The following is a 27748-nucleotide window of genomic DNA, read 5'->3' as shown; positions in this document are numbered from 1 at the left end:
TTGTTCATAATAGTTTAGGTTTATTCATTATAATATAAAAAACATAAAAACGTTCTCATGGCCTTCAAATCCACATTTTTTCCCTCCACCAAATGAAATCCTTACACAAAACATTTTATACAAAAATCCTTCATTTTCCATCAAGTTAAATTAATGTGGAGGTTTGCAGGGATGAACAAATGAAAATGACTGTTTCATGCTGATGAGCTTAATAAAAAATGCATTCATTTACCCTGAAAAAACATTTAATTTTATTATTTAATTTTACATGAAATGGATAAATCAAAGCAACATTTTTCAGTCAGTGAAGCTTTATTTTAAGGTTTATCCGTTAGTTTATTTTTTTGGTCCAATGTTCCTGGATGTGTCCAAACAAAGTTGAATCAAATTTATAAAGGTTTATTTAGATTCATTTCACACAAAATGATATTATTTCTGTTCGTTTACACCATTCAAGGGAAACCTGAAATTCAGTTGATCAGAATATTTCAATATTTCATTAAAACAAATAAGAAAAGGATTTTTATTGCACAACATTGTTGCAACATCCAAAACAAAAACTCTCCACATGGTGGGCGACCATGTGGAGAGTTTTTAGTGGAAGGTTAAGTGGAAGGAAAAAGTGCTTCTCAAGCAAAACTAATTCAAAGGTTTGTGGAACCACCAAATACTTTTCTGAGCTGTGGGAAACTAATTTATAAATTTTACTGATTTAAAATAATTGAAATAATTCATTGTTATGCATCTATATAATCTAGGCCAGATCGATCATCTTATTTAAAATTAAAAAAAGAGCTTAAAAGCACTTCCAATGGATTCATCGTTATATAAATAACAGTGTGGGTTCATGAGTGAAGACAGAGCAACTTCAGGGACTCCAATTTCAGACTGAATAAATGCTGACGAGGCACAAGGGGAGCCACATCCTGAACAATCGAGAGGAAACAACAGTAGGACTCTTAAAACAAGAGCATGTGGGTGAAAAACTTTCCCATATGAAATGCTGACCAAGCACCAACGTGCCTTAATCCCATAGTGAACATATTTACATGACATGAAAACATAAAAGATATAAAACAGAAAGTCACACAAACAGCTGACAGGAAGATTCAGAGGATGATGGACGACGGACACTGTAAAACGTTTGAAGCTGGATTAACTTGAAACTCCACCTGCTGCCTGGAAAATGCAATTTAAATCAACAAGAAAATTGTTTTGGTTTCAACTCAGAAGTTAAAGTTCATAAAGTGGATTTAACAACAAGAGACCAGTCGTCTAAACATTGTTTTTTAACTTCATTCATCTTGAATTGTGAGTTTTAACTAAAAATCTGCCGTCATCGAGTTAAAGAGCCACATTTCTCTGTTATTTTACTCACAATATCAATTTAAAATAAATACTTATTTTACTTTAGAATAATTTTAAATTCTTGTTTCAAACTGCAGGAACAAAATTTCTGATCTGATAATGAATTTTTTTAAACATCCCAATGAATTCAGCTCAGAAACATTTAGTGTGAACAGGACATTAAATAAACATTTGCCTTTAAAATGAACATTTGCCTTAAAACACAAGAGTCAGATCAATGTAACGCACAAACATGCTGCTAAGCATTCTGGGAAATAGTTCCCACTCCTATCTTTTTCTACTTTCAGTTTTTTTTAAGTGCTAAACTAAAAACTCACATTTAGGTTCAAAATATAAAACTGGATAAATTTATTTGACTTAAACATTTGAGCCACATTTAGTTGTTTTACTATCTTCTGCTCTTTACAGAGCCGGGAGTTGGATGACGTGGAGGCGTGGTCAGCAGAGGTCAGCAGAGGTCAGCTGGGGTCAGCAGGGGTCAGCCAATGTCAGGGTTACCGGGTCAGAGCTGATTTCCAACAAGACCTGAAACCTCCACCACCTCAGCGCCGAGCAGAACGCTGACTCAGCACCAGAAACACCAGGCGCAGACCACAGGGTGACGGTAATCCGTAGGACGGGCCCACAAACACACACTCTGGTTTCCCTGCCATCTGCCTGCCTGGAAATCTACTGATCTGGCTCTCAGATCGCTAAATCTCACTAAAGTGCTCGCTCTAACGCCGCGCTTGCCGAGGTCAGCTGAAAAACAACTAAAATCTAAATGGACTTTTGCACCAAAGCAACTAAAGCCCGGCGGCCCGCCAGGCTTATCATACACCGGGGGAAACCCTGGATTTTTCTTAACCTTAAAAAAAAAAATCCCATCAAATGAGTCCATCGTGTGTGTCGAGGAAGAGCTGAGTGTGAATTACTGACATGTTGGCTGAGTGTGTGAGAAATCTGCACAGCTGTCGAGACACGAGAACCTGGAATAGTGAAGACAGCTGTCTTAATTTCTTTATATGTGTGTGTGTGTGTGTGTGTGTGTGTGCTGCGTGTGTGTGTGTGTGTGGGGAGGGGAGTCGGTCCATCTGTGTCGAACTGGCTGGCTTCGTGCTCGGCTCAGTACTTCGGTACTTTGGTGTAATCCTCCTGGACGACGCTCTTGCACAGACACATGGAGAGGATCATCCCCAGGAGCTGCGGCAAACGGAGTCATCAGAGATTAAACTCACCAACAAATGATAAAAAGTCTCTGAAAACTGGGAATATTTCCTCAGAAGTCAAGAAACTTCAAACACAAATGATTCACACGTTTTCTGTAAATAATATCCACTGAGGATGATCTGACATGTGGTCCAACAAGGTGATGCTCAATGGGGAGCGTCTGTTTTGCCACAGAATATTAAACGGACTTTGACTAGACCATTCTAACACATCAATCTGTTTCAATCTGAACAGTTTCACTGCAGGTCAAAGCTCTATGTTTGGGGTCAATAACCTCGTCCTACACACTGTAAAAAATATATTTATTGTGTTTATTTAAAATGTAAAATATGAATAAAGTATTTTACCAAATTTATTTACTGTGAAATCCAGAAAAATACAGATTTTACTGCATATTTCTACAGAGTTTGTTGTAAAAAAAACAACCCGTATTTATAAAAGCTATAAATTATGCTGTATTTATAACATTTAATTAAATTTTCACTTCCAATAAAATTCTGGCAATTCTACCGTATAAATAATTATTAATATATTTGGAAAAATTCTATGATTGCCAGAATTTTACCATATAAATGCGGTAAAACCTGCATAAATACAAATTTCATCGTATTTATATAAATTTTACCGTACAAATACAGATTTTACTGTAGAAATACAAATCTGTAACAAATTCAAATCCGTCTTTATGCTGTAAAATTCTGGCGTTTATTTTACAGTGCACTCAGCTCCTGCTAAAGAAAAGTGTCCCCACAGCATGATTCTGCCGCCACCGTGTTTTACCACGGAGATATAAGCAGGGTGGCATAAAACCCAAACAGAAAACAACGCTTACATGTACAGTGGCGTTTGTTTCAATGTGGGTCAGCCTCACTGGGTCAGAACATTTTCACATCGTTACAGAACATGATAGAAAGTCAGAAATGAACATCCTACCTCCACAACAGCCACCCCGATACAGATTCCCAGGATAATCCCACAGTTATCCAGCAGCCATTTTTCCACGCTGGTTATGCAGCCCTGAGAGAGAAAAGCGGAAGAGTGAGAGGAGGAGGGAGCGAGACTTTTCACGGCAGAACTGTTGGCTTTGGGTCGGCTCTGATTATGTTCTGCTGGAAAGCTGGAGTCACGCAACAAACCGAGAGATGTGACGAGTTCAGGAACGCACCATCTCAAAGACAGGCGGCTGTGCTGACAGGTGCTCACACAGGCCAAACTCTTTGACTTCGGTTCCCGGGATGGTGTCGTTGCGACAGGAGCAGGAGTACAGGTTCTGCGTGCTGTTCTTGATCAGAATGTTCTCAGACCAGTTGCCTGGACCAGTCCACCCACAGCATTTCATCTGGACAGAGAAATGAGGAGATGGAACCAAAAAAGAAGCTTTATGAGAGAAGAGAAAGATGAGAAACTTTTCAAACAGTTAAAGTTACTAAACTCCTCAGTGATATAGATCCTGTAAAACATTCACAGGTGGTTTAAGTTGAAAATGAAAGTCCATCAGTCTGGTTGATTTAAATGCAAATTAAATCAACAAGAAAATTGTTTTGGTTTTAACTCAGAAATTAAAGTTTATGAAGTCGATTTAACAATAAGAGACAAGTTGTTTAAACGTTGTTTTTAAACTTCATTCATCTTGAATTGAGTTTTAACTTAATGCTGCAATTTAAATCAAATAATTATTTCACATTATGCAATGAAACAAACTGCTCTCAGCTAGTTAAAGAGCCACATTTCTCTGTTATTTTACTCACAATATCAAGTTAAAATAAATACTTATTTTACTTTAAAATAATTTAAACTCTTGTTTCAAATTGGATAAAATCTGATAATGTATTTTATTTGACATCCCAATGAATTCAGCTCAGAAACATTTAGTGTGAACAGGACATTATCCTCAAGCTTTGCTGACTGAGAATTGCATTAAAATGAACATTTGCCTTAATAACAGACCAAAGTCAGATCAATGTAATACACATCCATCTCAGGATTCAAAAACATGCCGCTAAGCATTCTGGGAAATAGTTCCACTCCTGTGTTTTTCTTCTTTCAGTGTTTTTAGTGCTAATCGATAAACTCAAGTTTATTCAATTCTTTTAGGTTTGACTGAATTAATAAAAGTTAACACAACTTCCTGCTGTAAGTTTATCTTTCACAAACTCACATTTAGGTTCAACATCTAAAACTGGATACATTTATTTGACTTAAAGAGAAAAAGACAGTAAACACAACTAAATGCAGCTCAAATGTTTTACAGTGTGGGAGACAAATTCAATCTGAGATACCTGAAAGTAGAAAACATAAGTTTTGTTTTCTCTGAGATTAAAACAGGTTTTTGAGCCTGTTGCAGCCGAGCCATAGAAACTATATTATCAGTATAAACATTAAAATTTACTGAATCTTTTTTTATTTTTGTTTTTTCGTTCCTTTTCCATCAAACGAAGTGTGTGTTATGTATTTTGATCCGGTTGCACTCATTGACTCACCGTCCTCTGAACGAAGTCCCAGGCGTGTTCTGTGGTTTTGTTCTGACCCGTGTAGTTCACTATCAATCCTCTGATGATGACGGACATCTCATGTTTCAGCTGGAGGAAAAGAGTCACAGGAAACAGTCAGCATGAGATGAGATAAAACCACGAGGGATCATGTTTACCAACACTGAAATACTGAACAAAGTCAATTATTTTATCATTTTTAATGCTGCCAAATCAGAAAATAAGCCTAGATTTGCAGCCAATTTACCACATTTCATTGAAACTTATTCAAATAATTCATTTGTAAAGTGATTTTTAAGTCCTAACCAAGTTTTAATGTACATTTTTACAGATGTGGTTGAAGTACCCAAATACTGCAATTGGTGCGCAAGAACATTTAACTGAGTAAATGCATCTAGTTATTACAAACTCTGCACTTTACAAATTAAAGTGTAAATTATTCAAAAATAGGCCCTGCATGTCAGCACATCTCTTCCCACAGCGTCTCATGTTTCTCAGCAGAACGCTGCAGTTCACACACGTGACGCTGCATGTTGAAGCTTTGCAGAAACGCAGCTTCTGATGCCGGGACCGGCTCCGTGTTTATGTGTGTGAGGCCGCAGAGAGCAGCGGCGGCGGCGATGCAGCTTCATGACAGGCGAGAGCCGCGCCCTTTTCTGGGAAGGAGCAGCGCCCTGCCCTGCGGCGAGCCTTAAACACAGGGAGTGTGTAGGAGGCTGAGGACCCACATGTGACCAACACACACACACACACACACACACACACACACACACAACACACACACACACACAAACACACACACGCACACACACACACAGCTGGAAGCACATCCACCTATCCCGCTGTTCAGAGAATGAAACTTTCTTTTGGTTTTTGGTTTTGGACGGTTTTGGTTTTCTTTTGTTATTGTTTGTTTTTTGTATTTCCTTCTGATTCATGTAAATCACTGACAATGTGCAACATTAATACATTTACATTATCTTAAATAAACTGCCTCAGTTTTAAAGGTACATGGTGTGATGATAAAATAATAATAATTATCATTAGAATTATAAATGAGATGTTTATAATAAAGAGACTGAACTGGTTTATCTAACTTCTGCACTTGGGCTACGCCACAACATCTGGATACACAAAAATTATTATTATTACAGTTTTGTACAAAGAATATTTATTAGAATAATTTTCCCTTCATTTTTGCTTTTTTTACTGCTTTAAGAAGTTTTTAAAAGATTTACTCTTAAGTTTGAGTAAATATCATTTGTAGTTTTTGTTGTTTTCCCCAATAGACTTTAAAAGTAAATGTATTTATCACAATATTCAATAATACTAACTCATTCAATAAATTAGAATAACATACTTTTAAAAGTCTGTTTGTTTAAAAGCTCCATTGCATTATGTAGGTTAATAAGAAAAACATCTTTATTTCTCTTTATCATGATTTTCTTCTGACACCTATAATAAGCACAATGTTTAAATGAGGGCTTAATTAAAAGTGCTTTTAATTGAAAGTGCTTTTAATTAAAAGTGTTTTTAATTAAAAGTGCTTTTAATTAAAAGTGCTTTTAATTAAAAGTGCTTTTAATTGAAAGTGCTTTTAATTAAAAGTGCTTTTAATTAAAAGTGCTTTTAGTCTGCCAAACATTTCCAGACATATTTCCTTATTTATTGAAAAGACTTTAGTTAATCCTATGGCTCTTCACAAGAGAAACGGGTCCAATTCAGAAAAAAAAAAAATAGGATCTATCAACTTATTTAACTTTTCGTCCTAATTGATAAAGTAATTTTAAAGTAAATGCACTGAAATGTCTGATCACTTTGAGTGCTGTTGATCTAAATAGTGCTACAGTTGATTTTTCATTCATAGTTCAGTAAAGTAATCATTTCTAGGGGCGACATTCATCGTTCTTCACATAACGAACCTAAAGACGTCCTGCAGGGGGAACCGAGAGGACGATGGAAACGTTCTACACAAACAATCCCTTCTTCTCTACTTCCTGCGTTTTCTTCTTCTCCCCGGATCTGAAGCCATTTCGGTTACAAACTGACTTCCTGTGGGTTTCCGTTTGATCGCCTGCGCCGTGTTTCATCACAGGATGCAGCAGGTTCCCCTGCGGGTTGTGACGACACGCCTACGCTGACTGCAAAAACGCAACAATGCCGAGTGTTTTTCACCTGCTTTCTGATGCAAATGTCTCAGTCCACTTGAAATGACACAAAACTAACTTACAGGCAAGAAATGTGGGCTAGTTTTAGGAAAATAATGTCTTAATATAACGTTTTGTTGCAAGTGAAATAATCTGACGGTGCAACTGCAACTAGCAACATTGTCAGTTGAACTCGTATTTTTTTTTCCATTAATATTTAGTTATTATTGACTCAAAACAAGCTGCTTTATCTGCTGAAAATGTAGTTTTAAATGACTTTAGTCTAATTTCACGCAAACTGAGATATTTGCACGAGAAAGTAGAACAAAAACACGCGATGAGATTTCGTGTTTTTGCAGTGCTCAGCCGGTTCCAGATGTGCCCACAGAAGGAAATGCAGTGCCTGGTTTCAGGGTGGCTGCAATTCACTGAAATGTTATTTAATTTTATTTTTTAAATCGAAGGGTTAAGGAGGAAGAGAGGAAAGTGAAGCGTGTCTCACCGGATCTCTCTGGATGTAAATGAGAACAGCAGCGGTGACCTGAGCGATGAGGACGAGCAGCAGGCAGGTGAAGTACTGTGGAAATAAACATAAACAATATTAACAGAAAAATACTGAAGGCCTTTCAACAACAATGATAATAACACAATAACTTTCATGACTCAATCCAGTCACATTTTAATAAACAAAGAAGCAGCAGGGAGTCAGAAGCTTTTTCTTCCTCTTTTAGCTGTTGTTAGATTCATTATGTTGGATTTACAGAATAAATTGAGATTTCAGATCCTTTTGCAGTTACGAATGCTTTCACTGTAAAACATTTGAGCCACATTTAGTTGTGTTTACTATCTTCTACTCTTTAAGTCAAATAAATGTATCCAGTTTTAGATTTTGACCCTAAATGCAGTTTGTGAAAGATAAACTGACAGCAGTAAGTTGTGTTAACATTTATTAATTCAGTCAAACCTCCAAGAGTTGAATAAACTGGAGTTTTGAGGTTAGCACTTAAAAAACTGACAGAAGAGAAAGACAGGAGTGGGAACTATTTCCCAGAATGCTTAGCGGCACGTTTTTGTCTCCTGAGATAGAAGTGCGTCACATTGATCTGACTCTTGTGTTTTATTAAGGCAAATGTTCATTTTATTGCAATTCTCAGTTAGCAAAGCTTGAGGATAATGTCCTGTTCACACTAAATGTTTCTGAGCTGAATTCATTGTTTAATAAAATTCATTATCAGATCAGAAATTTTGTTCCTGCAGTTTGATTTAAATTATTATAAAGTAAAATAAGTATTTATTTTAACTTAATATTGTGAGTAAAATAACAGAGAAATGTGGCTCTTTAACTCGGCGAGGGCAGTTTGTTTCATTGTATATTGTGAAATAATTATTTGGTTTAAATTGCAGCATTAAGTCAAGAGGTTATGTCTTACATTCATTTGGAGAAGATCAGATATACAGTTAGAGGATCTGTAAACAAATCCTCTGATATCTGGCAGCCATTTATAACTAACGTAGAAAATATTTCAGCAGATAAATTTGTGTCAAGGTCAAATGTTGGCTGTTTTATTTATGCACAAAGCTGAGCTTTGCATCGATGTCTGAAAACCAGATGGACACATGTTGGGGTCGTAGATCCGATATAGGAGAGGAGGGATTTCTCTTGTGTTCGCCTTCATCAGCGTTTTTTGTGGTTTATGTAAAAAATAATTTAAAAAACTGATCAAAAAATTTTTTTTCATTAAATTAAGAGGTGAAAAATCAAAGTTTAGACAACTTGACTCTTGTTGTTAAATCAACTTCATGAACTTTAATTTCTGAGTTGAAACCAAAACAATTTTCTTGTTGACTTAAATTACATTTTCAAGTTGAACCACATGTAAATGTTTTACAGTGTGTGCGATAAGGGGGGTTTGTTCGCCGCCAGCTGGTCTCTGTCACTCAGAGAAGTAGGTCACGTCGGTTCTTTAGTTAACCCCCAGCAGGTTTAGCGCTGCCGAGGTCACCCCACCCACCCACCCATCCACCCACCCATCCCCACTCGGGAGGAAGCTGCCCCCCACATCCCCGGTTTTATCTGCAGCACCTCTCAGCCTCACACATTAGCAGGGGCTTCAGAGGCTTTGCTGCCAGCAGGAATCCATCACATGCTATTAACCAGGCAGCTGGAAATTAAAACTGCCAAAGCGCAATATTGATATATGAGGACAGCAATCTGTAGATCGCCGGTTCGATTCCCGGTCTGCAGACCCGCATCGATTATCTTCCCCTGGTGTTGGTCAGAAGAGCTGATGGCGCAAAGTTTGCAACCTCTGCCAATAAATATGTTTTTTTAATGAAAGAAACTGATTTGGTAAAAATTTATTTTACCTTATTTTGTTGTGATTTATGAGTTATTGTCATTTTCGCGCTTAAAATACAGAAATTTCCACTTAATTTTATCTCATTGACTCTCTGACAACGATACTTTTTACTTTTAAATGAGTGATTTTATTTTGAAGCATCGCAAAATGTATGAATTTTCTACCCACTGAATGAAAAACAAACAAGTTTAAACAAAATTTCAAAAGGACACAGACACACACTTACAGTTTTTATTAAAGTTTTATAAAACTTTTATTGAAAGAAACTCATTTGGAAACATTTTTTTAATTATTTTTTATTCACTAATATAAATTATTGTCATTTTTATTCTTAAAATACCCAAATTTCCACTTAACTTTAAATTTTGATTACGTAATTTTAAAATTTTAATGATTGATAATTTGATCAGTTACTTGAGTAAACTTTTTACCAAATACTTTTTTACTTTTACTTGTGTAAAAATATGTTAAAGTCGTAGTGACACTCTTACTTGAATATAACTTTCAGGTCCTCTGCCCACCTTTGCAAGTGAGAGTAGCAATAATTCACAATGATAATCTCCAGTAAGAGTGAAAATACGCCTAAAAGTACATTTATTTCAAATGTTACTTGAGTAACTTTTGGTGCCAGTCAGTGCTGATCCGGTCAGCGGTGATAAAACAGAGTCTGTGTGCGTTTCTCCTCACCAGGCCCAGCAGGCAGCGGATCTCATAGATGGCTCCGAGGCAGCCGAAGAAACCCATCACCATCGTCAGAGATCCAACTCCGATGAGGATATACGAAGCCACCTTCACCGTGTCGGAAGATTCTTCTGCAGAAGACGGAGAAAACGCAGACAACATTAAATATACAGAAAAATGCAGCTTTAACTCAGAGAACCCTTAATTTAGCATTGCAGATGATTTTATTTTGCCACCAGGGGGAGTGGGACTGGGACAAGCGGGCCTGATTAATTGATTTCAGTTGTTGGTATGTGGAGAGGCAGAGATGCAGGAGGAGCAGGAGTCTAAAAAGGGAGACGCAGAGCTGAAGAGGAGATGAACAGGAGCCATTATGTGGCTCTGTGCTGTCTGTGCTGGAGGAGATCCAGAGGCGGAAAGCTCCGACTGCAGATGGAGCCAGAATCTGAGCTTCGAGAAAAGAGTCCAAGTTAGGAAGAAGCCTGGCCGAAGCGAACAAGGAGGACTCGTCAATCTGAAATGCAAAAACGGTCACAGAATCTCCTCTACTGGTGCCAGAATTCAGAAATGCACCTTTTAAACAAACTCTGGGTTTCTTTGCGGGTCTGACCTGCTGATTCAAATTGTCATTCTAAAAAATAAAGTCCATAATCACAGCATTCTGGGAAATGTAGGCAGAAGAAAGGCTTCAGCTCAGTGATGCCAAACAAATCTGGAAACTGACTAGTGAGGGCAGACGAAGAGAGAAATGGTGGATTCTGATCCTTGGCACTGATTGGTGCATTAGTAGTTTTAATATTTATTAAATTTAAAGCAACAAGAACTTGGAATAAGAACTTTGTGTGCATCTTTTACTTCTGAATGTGAATGAAGAACAAAAGCAGTTTTATCAAGTTGAAATACACTGCAAAAACACAAAGTCTTACCAAGTATTTTTGGTCTAGTTTCTAATGCAAATATCTTAGGACACTTAAAATAAGACAAAGCGAACTAACAAGTAACTTTTCAGGAAGATATAGGAGCTTGTTTGAAGTGAATAATTCTTCATATTGATGAAAAACACGAGCTCCACTGGTAGATTATAAAAGAATCTGCAAAATGACAAGCACTTTTTCAAAATTATTGTGTTCAAACAAGCTCATATTTTTTGCTGAAATTTTACTGATAAGCTAGTTTTGTCTTACTTCAAGTCAACTAACATATTTACACTAGAAACTACACCGAATTTACTTGGTAAGATTTTGTGATTTTGCAGTGTAGAAAAATAAAAATAATCTTCTCAGTCTTTTTATGTTAGCTTGCCTTCTTGTTATCACAGGATGCAGACTGCATCCTCATCCGAAAGGCAAATAAGCCACCTGATTTGCTGCAGGATATCATCCTGTCATGTTCCAGCTTCTATATACATCAAAACAGGAAAATCCCTGCACAGATGCAAACTTCTCCAAATGTTGTAAATGTAAAACTGCGAAGAAAAAGCTATAAAAAATGTCATATGATGTTGCACCAGAGAAGTGCTGACTTTACACGGGCTGCCGCAGCGGCTCATGTTTGGCGGTTCGGGATGTAATTTAAGGCCGAACAGTCGGGTGAACATATGTGAGGCGTTTATGTGGCTGCAGGGTTGCATTCAAAGGAAGGGAGAGGTAGTATCTGAAGCTTGTATATGAAGCACACACAGCTGAAACATGTCATTTAGAATCTCCAACACACACACACCGCTTCCCAAACACAACCAGTCTGCAACAGCAACATGTGTACTTAGGTTTCTTTAGCAATATAATTACATGAAAGAGTTAGGGTGTGAAGGAAAAAAGATCAAGAGTTTAGAAGAGGCAGTAAAGTGAGATTAACAAAAAGAGTAAAGCTACTTTCACACTGCAGCCTGGATTTTTTATTTTGATTTATTTATTTGTTTTGCCTTAATGCAACATCACTTTATCAAATGCGACCTGGACAAACTACCTGGATATCCGATACGCATCTGATCTTTTCACGAACGTCATCGATACTCGACAAATGTCACCGTTCAGCGTCCTGATTCGAGCGAGCGGGAAGAAAAACAACAGCCATGGTGGACAATAATGAGAATTTTTTAAATTTTTATTTGATTTTATTACCATCATATATAACAAACATGGTATCGGCATCAAGAAGCCGATCCAGGCTGCTTCGATATACTGAGAGTTAAATTGTTGGTCCCAATTGGATCACAACTTCTAAATCGTAAACTATCTTCTTTTCTCGTACGGCAGATCGCAACAAACATTCAGGTGCATTTACCGCCACCCGCCAGACTGGAGCGCGAGCGACAACATTGTCCTCTACTTCCCAGTGATGACTTCTACTTTTTTACCTCGGTTGGCAAAACACTGAGCACGCTCTCAATGTGCCCTCTACTGCGCATGCGGGAACTTTCAGGCGATCAAGTCGCATGTGTGCAAGAAGAAAAATAATTTCACAACGCATCGAAGTTGCATCACTTCAGGCGGCAGTGCAAACGAAGCCTATGTGACATATATTAGTATATGTCGATTCCTGTAAACAAGCCCTGATGCAACAGTTTATAAGGTGTAACAAGACGTCTGACTGCTGGATTAATCCTTAATCTCAGACCTAATCAGCGAGTCTTTTATCTTTTTACTTGTGTAATCTAAACAGGCCTTGCATCATCTCAGTCAGTGTTCTGGTGAGTGACAGCTGCAGAGCACCAGATACTTCCTCTTGCTTTGGTGCTTTTCTCTGTGGTAAAACCAAAACAACTAATGCACGAAACACAGAGCATCTGCACAAATATTCACACCACTGCAGCTTCGTAACCTGGAGACGCATTTCCAGCGTGACGTTGATAATAAACCAAATGTATTTTCCTCCCACCGTGAGGTAAATACAGTGGAGGTTACCTAGCAGCTCAAAGTGTCGGGCTGACTGGTTAGGAGATTCTCCGTGGTTTAAACAAAAGGGCTTTTTATGGAAGTTTCCGTTCAAGTTGGAAAAACTTAGGTTGACTTGTCAGCCGGTTTCAGTAGCTCCCACTCAGACCTGAACTCCCCAGCTGCGGCACAATGAAGGATATTTATATTCTGCCAGCCTGAACATGACCAGAGCCACATGTTTAGCTTGCGTACAGCCGGTATGAAACCACAGTTGACATTGTGACCAGATTTTAAAAGTAAACACCAGCCGACCGGCTCTGCACTGAGCTTTAAGTTTATGCTGGGTTTAAACAGTCCGAAGAAGAGCAATTTCAGCCCCCGGCTCCCTGCCGGTCTCTCTAAACGACCTCTACTTTGGCGCACGCCCTGGCTCACATTCCTCCTCTCCAAGGCTGACGTCTGTTTCAGCACATGGCAAGCAGTGTTTTGGCAAACGCCGCTGACACAGACTGATTTTACCCCAGCACTGGAGGAAAATGTCGACTTCGCTGTGTCAACGTAGAAACCTACACTAAAAAGAGAAATACCACAATATTCACAGAGTTTTCCAGCCTGAGGTGAGTCAGACAGCTGTAGAAGACCCTGCTGGTAGAAATCATAAAGAATAGCACATTGAAAACACAGAGATCCTGTTTATGGCCGGGCAGTGGTACAACGTTTGAGGGGAACATCCAGAATCAATAAATAGAGCCGAGTTCAGCTTTTGTTCCTCCACATAGTGAGAAAGATTTCCAGTGAAGTTAACGAAGGCTGACTCCTGGAGGGATCAGGCACAAAAATACATGCTGGAAAGGCGGCCATTACAAGTGACCTATCATTAACGAGTTAGGATGGGTCTATGGGCGACACAAAACATGTTCTTTACATTTTCTTTGCACAAAATCATTCTTGGATAATGAGATTTAGGTCTGCTCAGGTCTGCCTATTTTGATTTCCTTTCAGAATGAGCTGTTTTATGGCCTCTTGTCGCTTTAAATCTAAATAAGCTGCTGCTTTAACTCAACGTTTCCACTCGCATGTAAAAATGGCAGCAGACAGATGTGCAATTATACAACGTACATCTTTGAAAAGCAATAGTAGGTCCTTCTGCACAACCAACAAGACTGCAGTAAGTGGTTTTGGGTTGGTAAAGCAAAAACACTTGTCTTTTCCAGCAGCCATTGTACAGTGTATTGACACTTTGGACATGGCGTCATGCTCTTCAAAAACCTGCCTGCCTTTTGTACGTTTTCAATGCTGATCCGGTTTTACGCCTTTTACTGGCGGCGAAAAAGGCAGAGAATTCAGACAAACTAGATTTGTCCCATGGATGGGACTCCGCCAGTTACGCTGTTTGATATTGTGATTTAAATCATGCGGTATAAATTCAGGCAAAGTTGGTAATGTGACGGACAGGTCAGGAGGGAGGAGGTACGGTTCGGTTTCTGAGCTAGCTACTTCCAAATCTTGACAATACCACCATCTATGAGACCCAACCAGGTGTGTTACGTTCACAGTCAAATTAGCTCGACGCTAACAAGCAGAAACCATGAATAAACTTCAGTGGCTCTTTTCCACTACTCCCGAATGATTAAGTGAAGTAGCTGCAAAGAGTTTATAACCTGATAAAACAAACTACAGGATGACCTTTAAACTCAGATTGCGTTGCTAAGTAACGGCTTGGGGTGAATCCGGGGTTGCTAGGTAACAATATGAGGTTTTTGAAAGGGTTTGTTTTCCAGACACCAAAAACATAACGTCAAAAGAATGTCTGGGTGGTTTCTTTTAAGCGCTTGGGTTGAAAATAAAAATGTAATAAATGTAAATTTTGCATAATGGGTTCCCTTTAAAAGTCCCAGAGTAGGAAAATCCAGGCGGCACCAGAGAGCTACACAATCTGTGGACAAAGCAACGCTAACCCAGAGGGGATGACGGATATTTGTTTTCCAAAGGTCTGACTTAAGATTAGCACTCAATAAGATGTTGGGTGTGATTTTTCCGTTGTTTCTGACCTCAAAGCCTTAAATAGTCAGTCTGAACACACAATGGCTGTTGGGAGACAACATCAGCTCTGCATGACCTTTGTCAAAACGCAAGCCTTTCCATGAAATGTTTTAAAACAATAGCAAGAGAATTACTGATTGAAAATACAATAAATGTCCTCGAGGAGACCCTTTCAGCAACATTAAGGAGTTATATAACACAAATGATTTCCATTCAGAGTTACAAATGTTAAACAAAAAAGGAAAATAATATCTATTGCATAGATTAATTAGTATAACCATATGGATCATAAACAATGGTCTGTGGAAAGAAAGTTAACAGAACAAAGAGGAAAAGAAGAAAAATGAAAGAGAAAAGGAACAATGACAGAAAGATGGATGGATGCAAAGAAAGAACAAAGAAAGAAAGAAATGAATTATGAAATAAAAAAGGAAAGGGAAACGAGAGAAAGAAAAAAGCAGATGGGTGGATGGAAAGATAGAAAATGTGGGATGGAAGGAAAGGAGAAAGAAAGAAGAAAACAGATAAAGAAAAAAGAGAAAAATAGGAGGGAAGGATTACAAAGTAATAAAGAAACAAGAAATGGACGGACCATTGGACAGACGGACGGACGGATGGACGGAAGTAAATCTTGGCAACCTATTAAAGTGATTAACTTTCTTCATTTTGTTTGTGGTTCATTCCCATCTCAGCTGTGTTAATAAAAGGTTAACAAAGGATTAATAAATGGTTAATAAAGTGTTAACGCCTGGTTAATAAAGGGCTAAGTACGGATTAATAAAGGTTAACAAAGTGTTACTAAATGTTTAACAAAGGGTTAAAAAAGGGCTAGTAAAGGGTTAACAAAGTGTTAATAAAGTGCTAATAAAGGATTAATAAAGGGTTAACAAAGGATTAATAAATGGTTAATAAAGTGTTAGTTAGCAAAGTGTTAAAGTGTTAACAAAGGGCTAGTAAAGGGTTAACAAAGGATTAATAAAGTGCTAATAAAGTGTTAACGCATGGTTAATAAAGGGCTAACTACGGATTAATAAAGGTTGACAAAGTGTTAATAAAGGGTTAACAAAGGATTAATGAAGTGTTAACAAATGTTTAATAAAGGGTTAAAGATCCAAACTAAGCAGCGCTGTATTTACTCACTCTCACCAAACAGACCAGCAATAAATTACTAAACTCTTAAGGGGGAAGAGAGAGAAAGCTCCACTGCTGCTGCTGGATTCGCTCCATGTGTGTTGAAAACACGGACAGTTTTTGGAAACAAACATTTTCCATTTCTCTGTCACAGAGGCTGGAGCTGGGTTTAATTACGCTGAAAAAAAAAAAAGCTCTGCACATTTAAAAACAGAGACAATATAGAGTTGCACATGTTTATCTGAAGATATTGACAGAAACGGTGAAAGTGCTCTGATCTGTTGCAGAGGGAATTTCCACCTGAGCCCCCCTGCTGAGTGGGCAGACCGAAGAACCTGAGATGAAACCTTCAGAGACGCCTCACCCACTGGGAAACCTCCGCCGCACAGATGTGAATGTTTCTGCATCCTTTACTCATTTCATCTGTGAGTCACGTTTTTCTGAAACAATGCCGAGTTTCCATGCAAACGACTCCCAAGGGAACTCCATAAAATGCAGACTCCAAACACAGACTTTTGGGGTTTCCCACAGTTTCCAGTTTCTGTTTCAGGGTTTAACATTTTAAAATCCCTCTGGTCAAGAAAGACACTGGCTATTAAACGATCTGCAGGTGCGTCCCAGTGTGTCGGCACTTACGAAGCACAGCTATGAAGCTTTCCTTATCGAAGAGTATCCACAGTCCAAAGCCCATGATCAACGCTCCAAAGATCTGCAAAGAAAGAAGGAAGTGGAAATATAAGAGATTCACCAATCCAATATTAATGTCTGTGTTAATATTGATAAATAATATATATATAGAGAGATATAGATATAGATATATATATATAGATATATATATATATTTATATATATAGATATAGATATAGAGATATATATATATATAGATATATATATATCTATATATATATAGATATATATATATAGATATATATATATCTCTATATATATATCTATATATCTATATCTATATATAGAGATATATATATATCTCTATATATATATATATATAGATATAGAGATATATATATAGAGATATATATACAGATATATATATCTCTATATATATATCTCTATATCTATATATATATATATATAGAGATATATATATATCTCTATATATATATATAGATATATCAGGTATTGGTGACAGTGTGTAAAATCCATAAAGAGACATATCTACTCACTGTAAAAACATAAAATCTTCCCAAGTATTTTTGGTTTAGAACATGTGAAAAGATCTTAGTTCACTTGAAATAAGAGAAAACTAACTTAAAAGTAACTTTTAAGCAAGATATCAAGGCTTGGTTTAAGTAACAAAACAATAATATTGATGAAAAAGTGCTGGTTAGCAGATTGGTTCACTTTATACACTTCAAAAACACAAAAGTTTACCAAGTATTGTTTTAAGTGAAATAATCTGTTAGCGGAGCTATTACGGGGTTGCTAGGTGACGTCCTGAGCTTGGCCAGGGTTGCTAGGTAACGGCAAAGTGCCCGTTGACAGAGATAATCTGTTTTATTTTTTTGTCATCTGCAAATCTCAGAGTTAAGGCAAAATCGACAACATCTGAATAATTTAGATCTTAACTGCATAATAGTTCACTGTGCTGATATTATCAGCGTAGCTAGCATTACACATGTAAAATGCTAGCGAGGCTAACTGCTAATACAAGATCGTGAGATTTAGCTCCAAATGTTTCGCTAACATATTGATCGGCTTTATATAAGGCAAAGAAACATGATCATAAATAGAAATGGTCTCTCTCTTGTTCCGTTCTCAGGTTATTTCACTTCACAACAAGGAATTTTCGAGATAATTTATCTGCCAACAAACTGGAACTTTTTCATCAATATTCAGGAATTATTGACTTGAAACAAACCTTTACATCCTCATTAAAAGTACTAAGGTATTTGAACTAAACCAACTAAAAACTCAGTTTGTGTTTTTGCAGTGTTCAGTCAAATTCAATGCTTTATCATTTATTTTACAATATGTTTGGAATTGCTAATTGCACTTTCTCAACCATAATTTATTGGAATATGTTTGACCAACATATTGTTTTAGTCAGTTTCTGTTTTTTATCATTTATTTTACATTTGCTGTTTAACACTTTAAAGTTGTTTCTACATGTTTGACCAAGCTTGTGAAGCTAATGGTGTTTTTAAGTGTACTGTGTGGGAGCAGAATTATCAAATACATTTGTAATTCAGTACATTTATGTCTATGTTTTTAAAAAATAGGAACATTTTGAGCCAATTTGACGCTATTCTTCTGCATCGGTAAGACTCAGATATCGGCATCGAAAGTATAAAAAGTGGATCGGTGCATTTCTGTGTCATTTGAGAACAAAACAGACGGGTATGCCTGAAAACATGGGAGAGTTTTCTTTCACTTTCTTACTTTCGCATCTGGAAGTCATTAAACCTTAATTTCTGTCTTTCTGTCGTAGCAGCAATGAAGAAAATGCCTCTTCCACATTTTCTCATGATTACCACCCAACGAATCCAGCGTAGTTGGTTTATGATTATTTCATTCCCTCATATTTTTACTGCAACTGAAAGTTTGGAAAGTTTTGACTGTGAGCCTCTGTTTAGAAGTTGCAGGGTTCTGTCTCGGGGACCAAAGTCCTCAATAAGAGGCTCTGTTGATTCTCCAGCTTCCTGCTTGTACTGCTGCCCCCTCTGAAGCCCCACAGCAGTAATTAGTGCCCTGCTTAGGAGCCGATCTCTTAAAGAGGCTGCAGAGCACCAGCAGCCATTATTAGCCCACCACTTCCTGGCTCTCTTGGCCTCATCGTGCATAATTTGTCCACATGGACAAAAACTTGACACAGACACACACGCTTCCTATTAGAGCCCAGTTGACTTCAAAAGGCCTGTGTCAGGTTTATAGATGCAGACTCATTGGAAAGGTCTGGACAGCCTCGCAGAGTCAGTGTTGGAAAGCAGAACTGGACTTTAATGGAAGAGAGGAGGAAGCAAACTGGAACCATCTGCTGTTACTCAGACCTGGCTGGTCTGTAAAGTTTCTTACCGCAGGCATAATTTCCTTATTCGGTATCTGGTATTTGAATAGATAATTATTCAAATAAAAAGCCGAAAGGCAGCAAACATCTCTAAAGATTACATGGTTTTCCAGGTTATCAGTGAGGCACCAGTGATGGTTTCACTGTCCGTTTTGTTTTGCGAGACGTTAGCTAGCTTCTCTGTGTTAGCCAACGTCCCAGCTAGCACAGAGAAGCTAGCTGGTGATTTTAACCTGAACATTTTCCTCGTAGTTGGTCCTGAAACTCAACAGTTCAATCTTTTTCTGATCAGTGAACAGAAAATACCAAAGTGCTACTTGGTTGCATTGGCAACAACACAGAAAAAGACTCAAAGTTAGCTAATTTCAGTTTCAACTCCTCAAATTAGGCAAGAAGAAAATAACACTATTTAGCTCTCTATACAGTAAATTTCAGAATTGGTGTTAATTCTTTCAGCATTATTTCAACAAATGATTCGGTTATTTTACCACCAATCACTTTTAACACCAAAAATACTTGGTAAGATTTTGTGTTTTTGCAGTGTACAGTTTTTCCAGAGTTTTGTTTGTGAAGATGTTGCACTGATTCGATATTCGGTTCCATTTTATTGGAAATTGTGACTTCTGATTGGTTTTTTAAGTAAACAAAGTCAGAACTAATGAACTGATAAAGAAAGGGCTTTACTTACAAAAAAGAGGAGGTTGAAGAGGAATAAGAAGTACTTGGTGACTGTGATGCATCCTTTCGACATGGCTGTGATTTGGCCGGGCTACTTAGCAGTGAGTCGTGAGCCTGAAACATAAAAACATCCATTTAGTCTCACCTCAGTAGGAGAACGTCAGAGCAGATTGTGGGGAAAATCTGCACAGCTGGATTTATTTTTAAACACAGCCATAATCTGCAGAGACTAAACATTGCAATCGTTCATGGGTTTTCACGATTTCATACTTTTCCAGGCTAAAATTTCTAGATTTCCATTTAACAACAAAATATTCACCGTTATTCCGATTAAATGGCAGTCCGATTTGTAGGTTTCAGAAATGATAAAACATCATATGTGGTACACTTTCTCATTTTGCAGCTTGGACGCCAGCTGCGTTTCAAACTAACTGGTGGATTTGTCACATAAGGTTTAAAATATTCCATTGAAAAAAAGAAAAAATGAATTGCTGCTATAAAAAAATAAAATTAAATTAAATTTAAAAAGTGGTAATTTTATTGGATTTTTTAATAACTGAAAAAAAATGAAATTAACCTGATTTGAAGTTGCCTGAAAAGTAGCAACAATAATTAGTGAATAATGTCTGCATTCAGTCATAAGTCAAAACCTCAAAATGTTGGATAAAATGTTAAAAATCAAGACGTGATTTGTTATAAACCTGGAAAATAAAACCCTTTTTCATGCTCTGCTGTATTTTTTTCCATATCTTGGGCTGGAAAATGTTCAAAAACTTTTTAAGACCCTGAATTCATTCACAACAGCTTCTTAAAGCGCCAACCCTCCAGTCATTTACGCGTGTATCAGCAAACCACTGACCTCAGAAGGTTGAAAGTGGCCTTGTTTACCACTACAGCAGCAAAGAAAAGGAAGCAAAGTTTCTCTGAAGAGTTGAGTCTGGTTGGCCATTTGGTTTCAGTCTGCATGAAAGTGGGGAAACAGATTCGCCGCTCTGTTTGCTAGCAACAACAGTCCTGGTTGCAAACATTGTTTTATGGGCTATTTTTAAACGGCGCCGCGTTCAACGACTTTATCTGGTGTCATAGGAAACACATAAACAGAAACCATGATGTGGATGTAAATCTGATCTGACTTAAACTTTGGCATTTCTATCAAAGTGTCAAGAAAACCAACTCAGCACAGAGTATACTTTCCTAAAACTCATCAAGCCAGCACCATTCAGCCTGAACGTCACTAAATCCAAAGAAAATACACCCGCTGCAAGATGTTATTCCGCGCTGGAAGGAGCAAAAATACACCCGTCCATTGTGGTTATTTGAGGAGTCTGAAAATATCCCAAAACGACGACTCCCTCCCTGCGGATCAGATTACAAGCTGCTTCCATCTCTCCCTTCACTTCTGCTCAAAATCTCTAGTTTAGACTCTGTTTCATTAAGTCCTCTTAAAGAGCAAAGTACACCATTTCAAACTCAATAGATGCGTCAATGTCAACAAAAATTCAAAATACTTTGTCAAAGGGATTCAACAGAAGCTTCCTAGAGGTTAATATGAGAATAATTTGATTACATTTGACAAACTAGAGGAGGAAGATGCCACCACCGTCAGATCAAAACCTCACATCTGTGAAAACACAGGAACTGAAAACAAGCATCCTTCTTCTGAATGTGAATCCATCCGTCACATGGTGTTTTTGATACTTGTAGAGATGGTTATTGATTAAACCACAGACAGACGCTCCACAGACGCTCCACAGCAAAACAAAAGTGTGAAAAAACTATAAAAATGAGAATAGTAACAGGAATATTACATAAAAAATTATAAGACTGTACAGTAATTGGTACTCTGCTCTACATTATGATTTCACCAGGTGACTCAGAATTCGTCCAATCACTGAAGAGATGCTGAGAACTGAAAAATGTGTGGATGTGCCAAAACTTTCTCCAGCTGAACAAAAATGAAACTGAAGATTTTATATTTGGACCGAAAGAGGAACAATGTAGTGTCAACACACAGCTTCAGTCATTACAGCTGGAAACTAGAGATCAGACTGAACTCTGACCTGGACATTCAGAGCAACATAAAGACGGTTACAAAGACGGTAATACATTGATAAAGTTTACCAATGAGAAGATATTTTTAAATATCAAACCAAAAAGAATAAATATTAGAACAAAAACGGATTATGAAGTCAAAATCGCCTTCAAGAGTCAAAATTCCTATAAAATTTGCAGTAATTTTGACCCTAATTTGATAAAATATGTGACTGACTCCATGTTCACATATTTTCCATCACTGAAACTCTCCATGCACAACATTAACTTATTGGCCAGAAAATACGGAGAGAGCTTCCTGTTTACAAAACTGAAACGAGTCCAAACCCCAAAGCACTCAGCAGCAAAGCAGATAATCCTCAAAGGAGATTGTTGTCTCGATGTTGAGCAGCAATGCGGATTAAAAAAGGCTGAGTTATGATACCGTCTGCTCACATCACTACAAACATCTCGATTGCATTTTCAGAGAATTAAATGATCACCAACATGGTTGCAAGTAAAGCTTAAAGTGGCGACACTGGAATTAGTTCGACAAACTTTGTTTAGAGTTTCCATTTTTATCCTAAGCTACAAGAAGAAGTGTTTAAAAATAAAACCGTCTCATTCAGCATGCGCTTTTGTCTCCAGGTCTCTGCTGTTGTTGTGAATATTCTGAGTTTAACATCCTGATTTCTTGACAAATAAAGACTTTTTGTCACAATGGTAACTAAAGTTTGGATACAAAAGTTTTAAAGAACCTTCTGCCGCTGCTAAATTACGCATAATTTAAGGCTCTTTGAAAATGACACAACTGGCTAATCTTTAGCTATAGTTAGCATTTTGTATTCAGGTTTGAGACTCTTATTTTGGAGGGATTTTCTGCATTATTACGTTGACATTGTTGACGAATCTGCTTCTGACCAGGCTGACTAAAAAATAAAACTGTGAGGCAATGTGTTAGCTGCTAACAATGCTAAAGCTAGCATCTAATTCATAGCTTCACCCAAACCCTGTTGGATCTGTAGGATCTTATTTTGAAATAAGAAAGGAAGTAGGTTTTGAGTTGCCCTGTCAAGCTGACAGAAATGAACAAAGATTTTGCATGTAGTTTTCCATATGGCATTACATTCCTGCCAAAAATCTTGTATCAATGAACCATACCAGCATATTTTTTTACTCTAAACATGAGTATTTTCTTTTATTTGCCATAAACGCTGCAGTAAAACACAGCATTTCTACCCATCTGTACAATTTCCTCAGAAAATTGAGCGTATTTAGAAAGTAACAACTCTTCTTCTATAATTTTATTCAACCTTCTTCTTTTGCAATTCAACAGCATTTGAGCACCTGTTGACTTCATAATTCAACAATCAATAAAGAAAGTTTAAGTCTGAGAGAAGTCTATGAAATCTTTATTTTCTTAATTAAAACATAAAAATGTGTTTCTAATGCATTTTATAACATTATTCTACAACAAGTACAAATTCTTTGCAAATATCTAACATTTATCTCATCAATACAGTGATTTAAAAAAAAAAAACTCTCAAAACGAGCCTCCATGAAGTAAAAGTCCTATGACAAGAAACTGAAAGCAGGAGTAAAAACACCAGTCTTATTATAACTTTATATGCTGCATGCAGCAGCACCAAAATTACTGGTGAAAAAAAAATCTGGACCAGTTACCAGAACTTTCCGGCTTACTGACATAGATTTTCCCTCTGCAGCGTAAGATCTGTGCTGTGGCTCACTTTAAAATGTTACTGCCAAGAAACAGTTTGGGGACTAATAACAGAACCGCTGCTTAGCTGAAACAGAAAAATAGCTGGTTCTGAACCTATCAGAGATGAGACCAGGAAGCTACATACTAAAACAGATGCAAAGTCTCTCCACATTGATACCAACAAGATAAAAGCTGCAAGTTTCATTCTGATGCTGCTGAAGCCTTTACTGCTCTTCCAGAGTCCAGCTGAAACATCTGCAGTCATCTTGTTTAGTCTTCGACACAAAGGAGCTTTTGAATTCAATGTGCACTGTAAAATATTTGAGCCACATTTAGTTGTGTTTACTATCTTCTACTCTTTAAGTCAAATAAATGTATCCAGTTTTAGATGTTGACCCTAAATGTGAGTTTGTGAAAGATAAACTTACAGCAGTAAGTTGTGTTAACTTTTATTAATTCAGTCAAACCTCCATAAATAAACTAGTTTTTAGGTTAGCACTTAAAAAACTGAAAGAGGAGAAAGACAGGAGTGGGAACTATTTCCCAGAATGCTTAGCGGCATGTTTCTGTATCCTGAGATGGAAGTGCGTTACATTGATCTGACTCTGGTGTTTTATTAAGGGAAATGTTTATTTTAAAGCTTGAGGATAATGTCCTGTTCACACTAAATGTTTCTGAGCCGAATTCATTGGGATGTTTAATAAAATTCATCATCAGATCAGAAATTTTGTTCATGCAATTTGATTTAAATTATTCTAAAGTAAAATAAGTATTTATTTTAACTTGATATTGTGAGTAAAATAATAGAGAAATGTGGCTCTTTATCTATTTTTGTTTTTGCGTATTGTGAAATAATTCTTTGGTTTAATTTGCAACGTTAAATTAAACCAATTTTAACTAAACTGACAATTTAAGATTTATGAAGTTAAAAAACAATGTTTAAACAACTTGTCTCTTGTTGTTGAATCAACTTCATGAACTTTAATTTCTGAGTTGAAACCAAAACAATTTTCTTGTTGATTTAAATGGCATTTTCCAGGCAGCAGGTGGAGTTTTGTTTTCAACTTAAATCAAATGTTTTACAGTGTAATGCTGTAAAACAGCGTCTTCAGGTCTCTGAAAGGTTTGGGATGAGTTTTAGGAGATAACGAAGGGGCTTTCCTGTTCAGCATCGCAATGACAACGCTGTGACAAAAATGTGTGAAACCCCCTCAGGTGACTTTCCTCTTTCTGTCTGTGGAAATCATGAAGCATCTGAGCCAACAACTAAAACCTGAAGCAGAACATTGCTCATCAGAGAAGTGAGATAACAGGAAGCTCCATATAAGGAGTGCTGCTTTCACTCTACCAGTTGAAAAACAAAAAGATACCATTCATGCTCTCCACTCGAACACATCAATAGAAGAAACAGCTTTAAGTATCTTGTAAGAACTGAACAATTCGCAGACGTTTGCTGACTGTCGTCCCAGTTTGGAAAGCCGCCCTGTCATTAGCTGGCAGCGTTGTTAAACGTGGGGCGGATCGGCCAAAACCTAAATTAAAATACTGCGTTCTAATCTGTGCATATGAGGCGCCTCCCTTCTCTGAAATGTGTCAATTGTTTATTTGAAAAAGCCTTTCCGACTGCAGCAGCGACGAGAAAACGACCATGTGGAGGTCAGGGAGCAGCGGACTGAACGTCTGACAGCAATAAAAAGAAAGAAGGATATTTTATAATGGGATGGAGATAGAAATGTTAAGTTATGAATGGCTTAAATGGCTGAGATTACAGATTGAACAGCAGCAGCTACATTTAATATTATTGTATGGCTGGCATTTATAAGTAGAGTTTGAAAACCATTTAAAATTTTGCAATTTCACCACTCAATTCTAAACCTTATAAACTATTTTTTTTGTTTAATTTAACGTTGCAAAACTCATCAAGACCATGAATGCTCTTAAAGGGCCGGTTGTGCCAGAATGTATTGATAAAATATCAAATATCATTGAATTCTTATCATCAAATATTCTTGAACATCTTTTCAGGATGTTGTGATTCTTTTTGTGATTTTTTTTACAATAAAAATTAAAGTGTTTGTGGTACTAATTTGGAAATATTTGGGTTGCAGGTTTGCAAATTAGCATGTGGCTGGAAAACCTGCTTTCAACAGCTGCTTTGTTTTGAACAGGTAACAATGTTTATGGTGGTGTTCTTCATAAAATCCAGTTGAAATAAATGATATACATTTATACTTTTTTTTAAATGACTGGGTATAAACCGGACACTTACCAGTAGACTATACAAGTTTTCACAAATTACGGTTTTAAAAATGCTAACCTTATTATGAAGAGCGTATGCTAAAAGGAAAAACTGTATTCCCCGGCTACCTGAAAAATGCTCCAACACTTTTTGTTTGCATACAAGAAAGAAAATTATGTTTGTTTTGTAAATATTTGGTGAAAACTAAACAGACTCTACTCTGATGAAGGCATTGGCATCTTAAAGCGATTAAGCTAGCTGCTAGCTTAGTCGTGTATGTGCTAAAAGAAATACTTCAAGGATGAAGTTTTTTTATTAACTACTTTTTGTATCTCATTGACATAAAATAAAAATATGTTAAAAAAAACTGAAAGAGTGTGACTGCTGTTTGCTATTTTCTGTGCCTTTGTATTAAACATGTGGAAAGATGGAGAAATAACTTGGTGTTTCCCTTGAACACATGGGATATAATCTTGTACAGTGTGACAATGACTAGTTAATTTGATAAAAGATTAGATTGTCATAAAAAAGTCTTTTGATGTGTCCACCAGAGGGCGCACGACTGTCCAAGGAGTCCAATTAGTGACTTTCTATTGAATTAAAATCTTTAAACTAAATTCTGATAATTATTATTCACTAGATTGTTAAAATAGATAATTTTATAGCAAGTATTATTTTAACTAGTATCATAAATAAATGAACATGTTACGTTTTTCGAACTATAATGGCGATCTCTTTTATAAAATGCACAAATGAGCTAATGGTACCAATATTAGCTGATACTTTCTTGTTATGCATCCTTATTTAGAGTGTAGAGTCTCCATAATTTTATTTTTGTCAGCTGCAGTTGGAATGTGTAATTTTTTTTTTACATTTGAGTAAAAGTAACATGATTATATTACATATTTATTTTCCTATTTTGCTAAAAACACCATAAACTTTTGTTGTTTATTTTTAACTAGTATCTATGTGAACAAACTTGGAAAAAAGAAAAAAACAAACACATTTCCTAACAGGCACCAGGACGGGTCACCCACAGCCCCTGGATTTCACAGTTACGCCACTGCACACAGCATTTAGCAACCAAGTTGAGCTAAAGTCCCAAACTCCCGCAGTTACCTGACAACTGGCTGCTGTTTATTTTCAGTTTTCACGCAATGAAACTCAACCGAAGACTAAAACACCAAACTTTGTGTAGGACACTTGGTGATGCCAGCTGTTACAGACTTAATCATAAAGGTTTGAAACGGATCCGGTGAGGCAGATCTCTGGGAAAAACTGAACATTTTCATCCCGTCAAAACCACAAAGATCAGTTTAAAGTCGACTCGTTTTATTCAATTCCCTTCCAGGTCAATTTACCGAAACTCTGTTTTCTTTTAAGGACAAAACCCAGAGTTCGGGTCGCTCCGGACCGATCCGGACTCATTCCCAAAGTGTTTTTTAGCTGAACAAACATGAACGGGACTTACTGTGGGTTGTCTGCAGACGTCCTCAGTGGATCCTGCTGAATGTGGGACGCGAAAGGTCCGTGAAAAAAGAAAACTGGATGCTTGTCTCTGCCTCCTTTTCTGTGGGCTGTGTGTGTGGGCGTGTGTGTGTGTGTTCACACCCCCACCATGCGGCGGCAGACACAACATCGACCCCTACGTGTCACATACGTCATCAGAGAGAAGTGAATCTTCTCATTTAATACAGAACATAAACACAGGAATATATTGTTACATATGTCGTTGTCTTATAATAATCAAC

General features: G+C 37.1%; 1 protein-coding gene across 2 annotated transcripts; it reads right to left on the bottom strand.

The window, feature by feature from the left end:
* cd82b (CD82 molecule b) lies at positions 1-27748 on the bottom strand. 2 transcript variants are annotated; one of them, XM_055037816.1, is made up of 9 exons: positions 27469-27747; positions 20018-20121; positions 16941-17013; positions 10261-10385; positions 7716-7790; positions 5058-5156; positions 3743-3916; positions 3511-3594; positions 1-2550 (listed from the first exon to the last, which is right to left on the bottom strand). In XM_055037816.1, the coding sequence occupies exons 2-9, from the start codon at positions 20078-20080 to the stop codon at positions 2473-2475; spliced, it is 771 nt and encodes a 256-aa protein (XP_054893791.1). In that variant the 5' UTR covers positions 20081-20121; positions 27469-27747; the 3' UTR covers positions 1-2472. The 2 variants fall into 2 exon arrangements, with proteins under 2 accessions (XP_054893791.1, XP_054893799.1); XM_055037824.1 differs by lacking the exon at positions 1-2550 and having other exon boundaries at positions 3714-3916; positions 27469-27748.

The sequence above is a fragment of the Poeciliopsis prolifica genome, unplaced genomic scaffold, assembly GCF_027474105.1.
Source record: "Poeciliopsis prolifica strain line A6 unplaced genomic scaffold, Auburn_PproV2 SCAFFOLD001, whole genome shotgun sequence".
NCBI classification, from domain to species: domain Eukaryota; kingdom Metazoa; phylum Chordata; class Actinopteri; order Cyprinodontiformes; family Poeciliidae; genus Poeciliopsis; species Poeciliopsis prolifica.
Note: the sequence above shows the minus strand (reverse complement) of the source record. Positions and strands in the feature narration are given on the sequence as shown.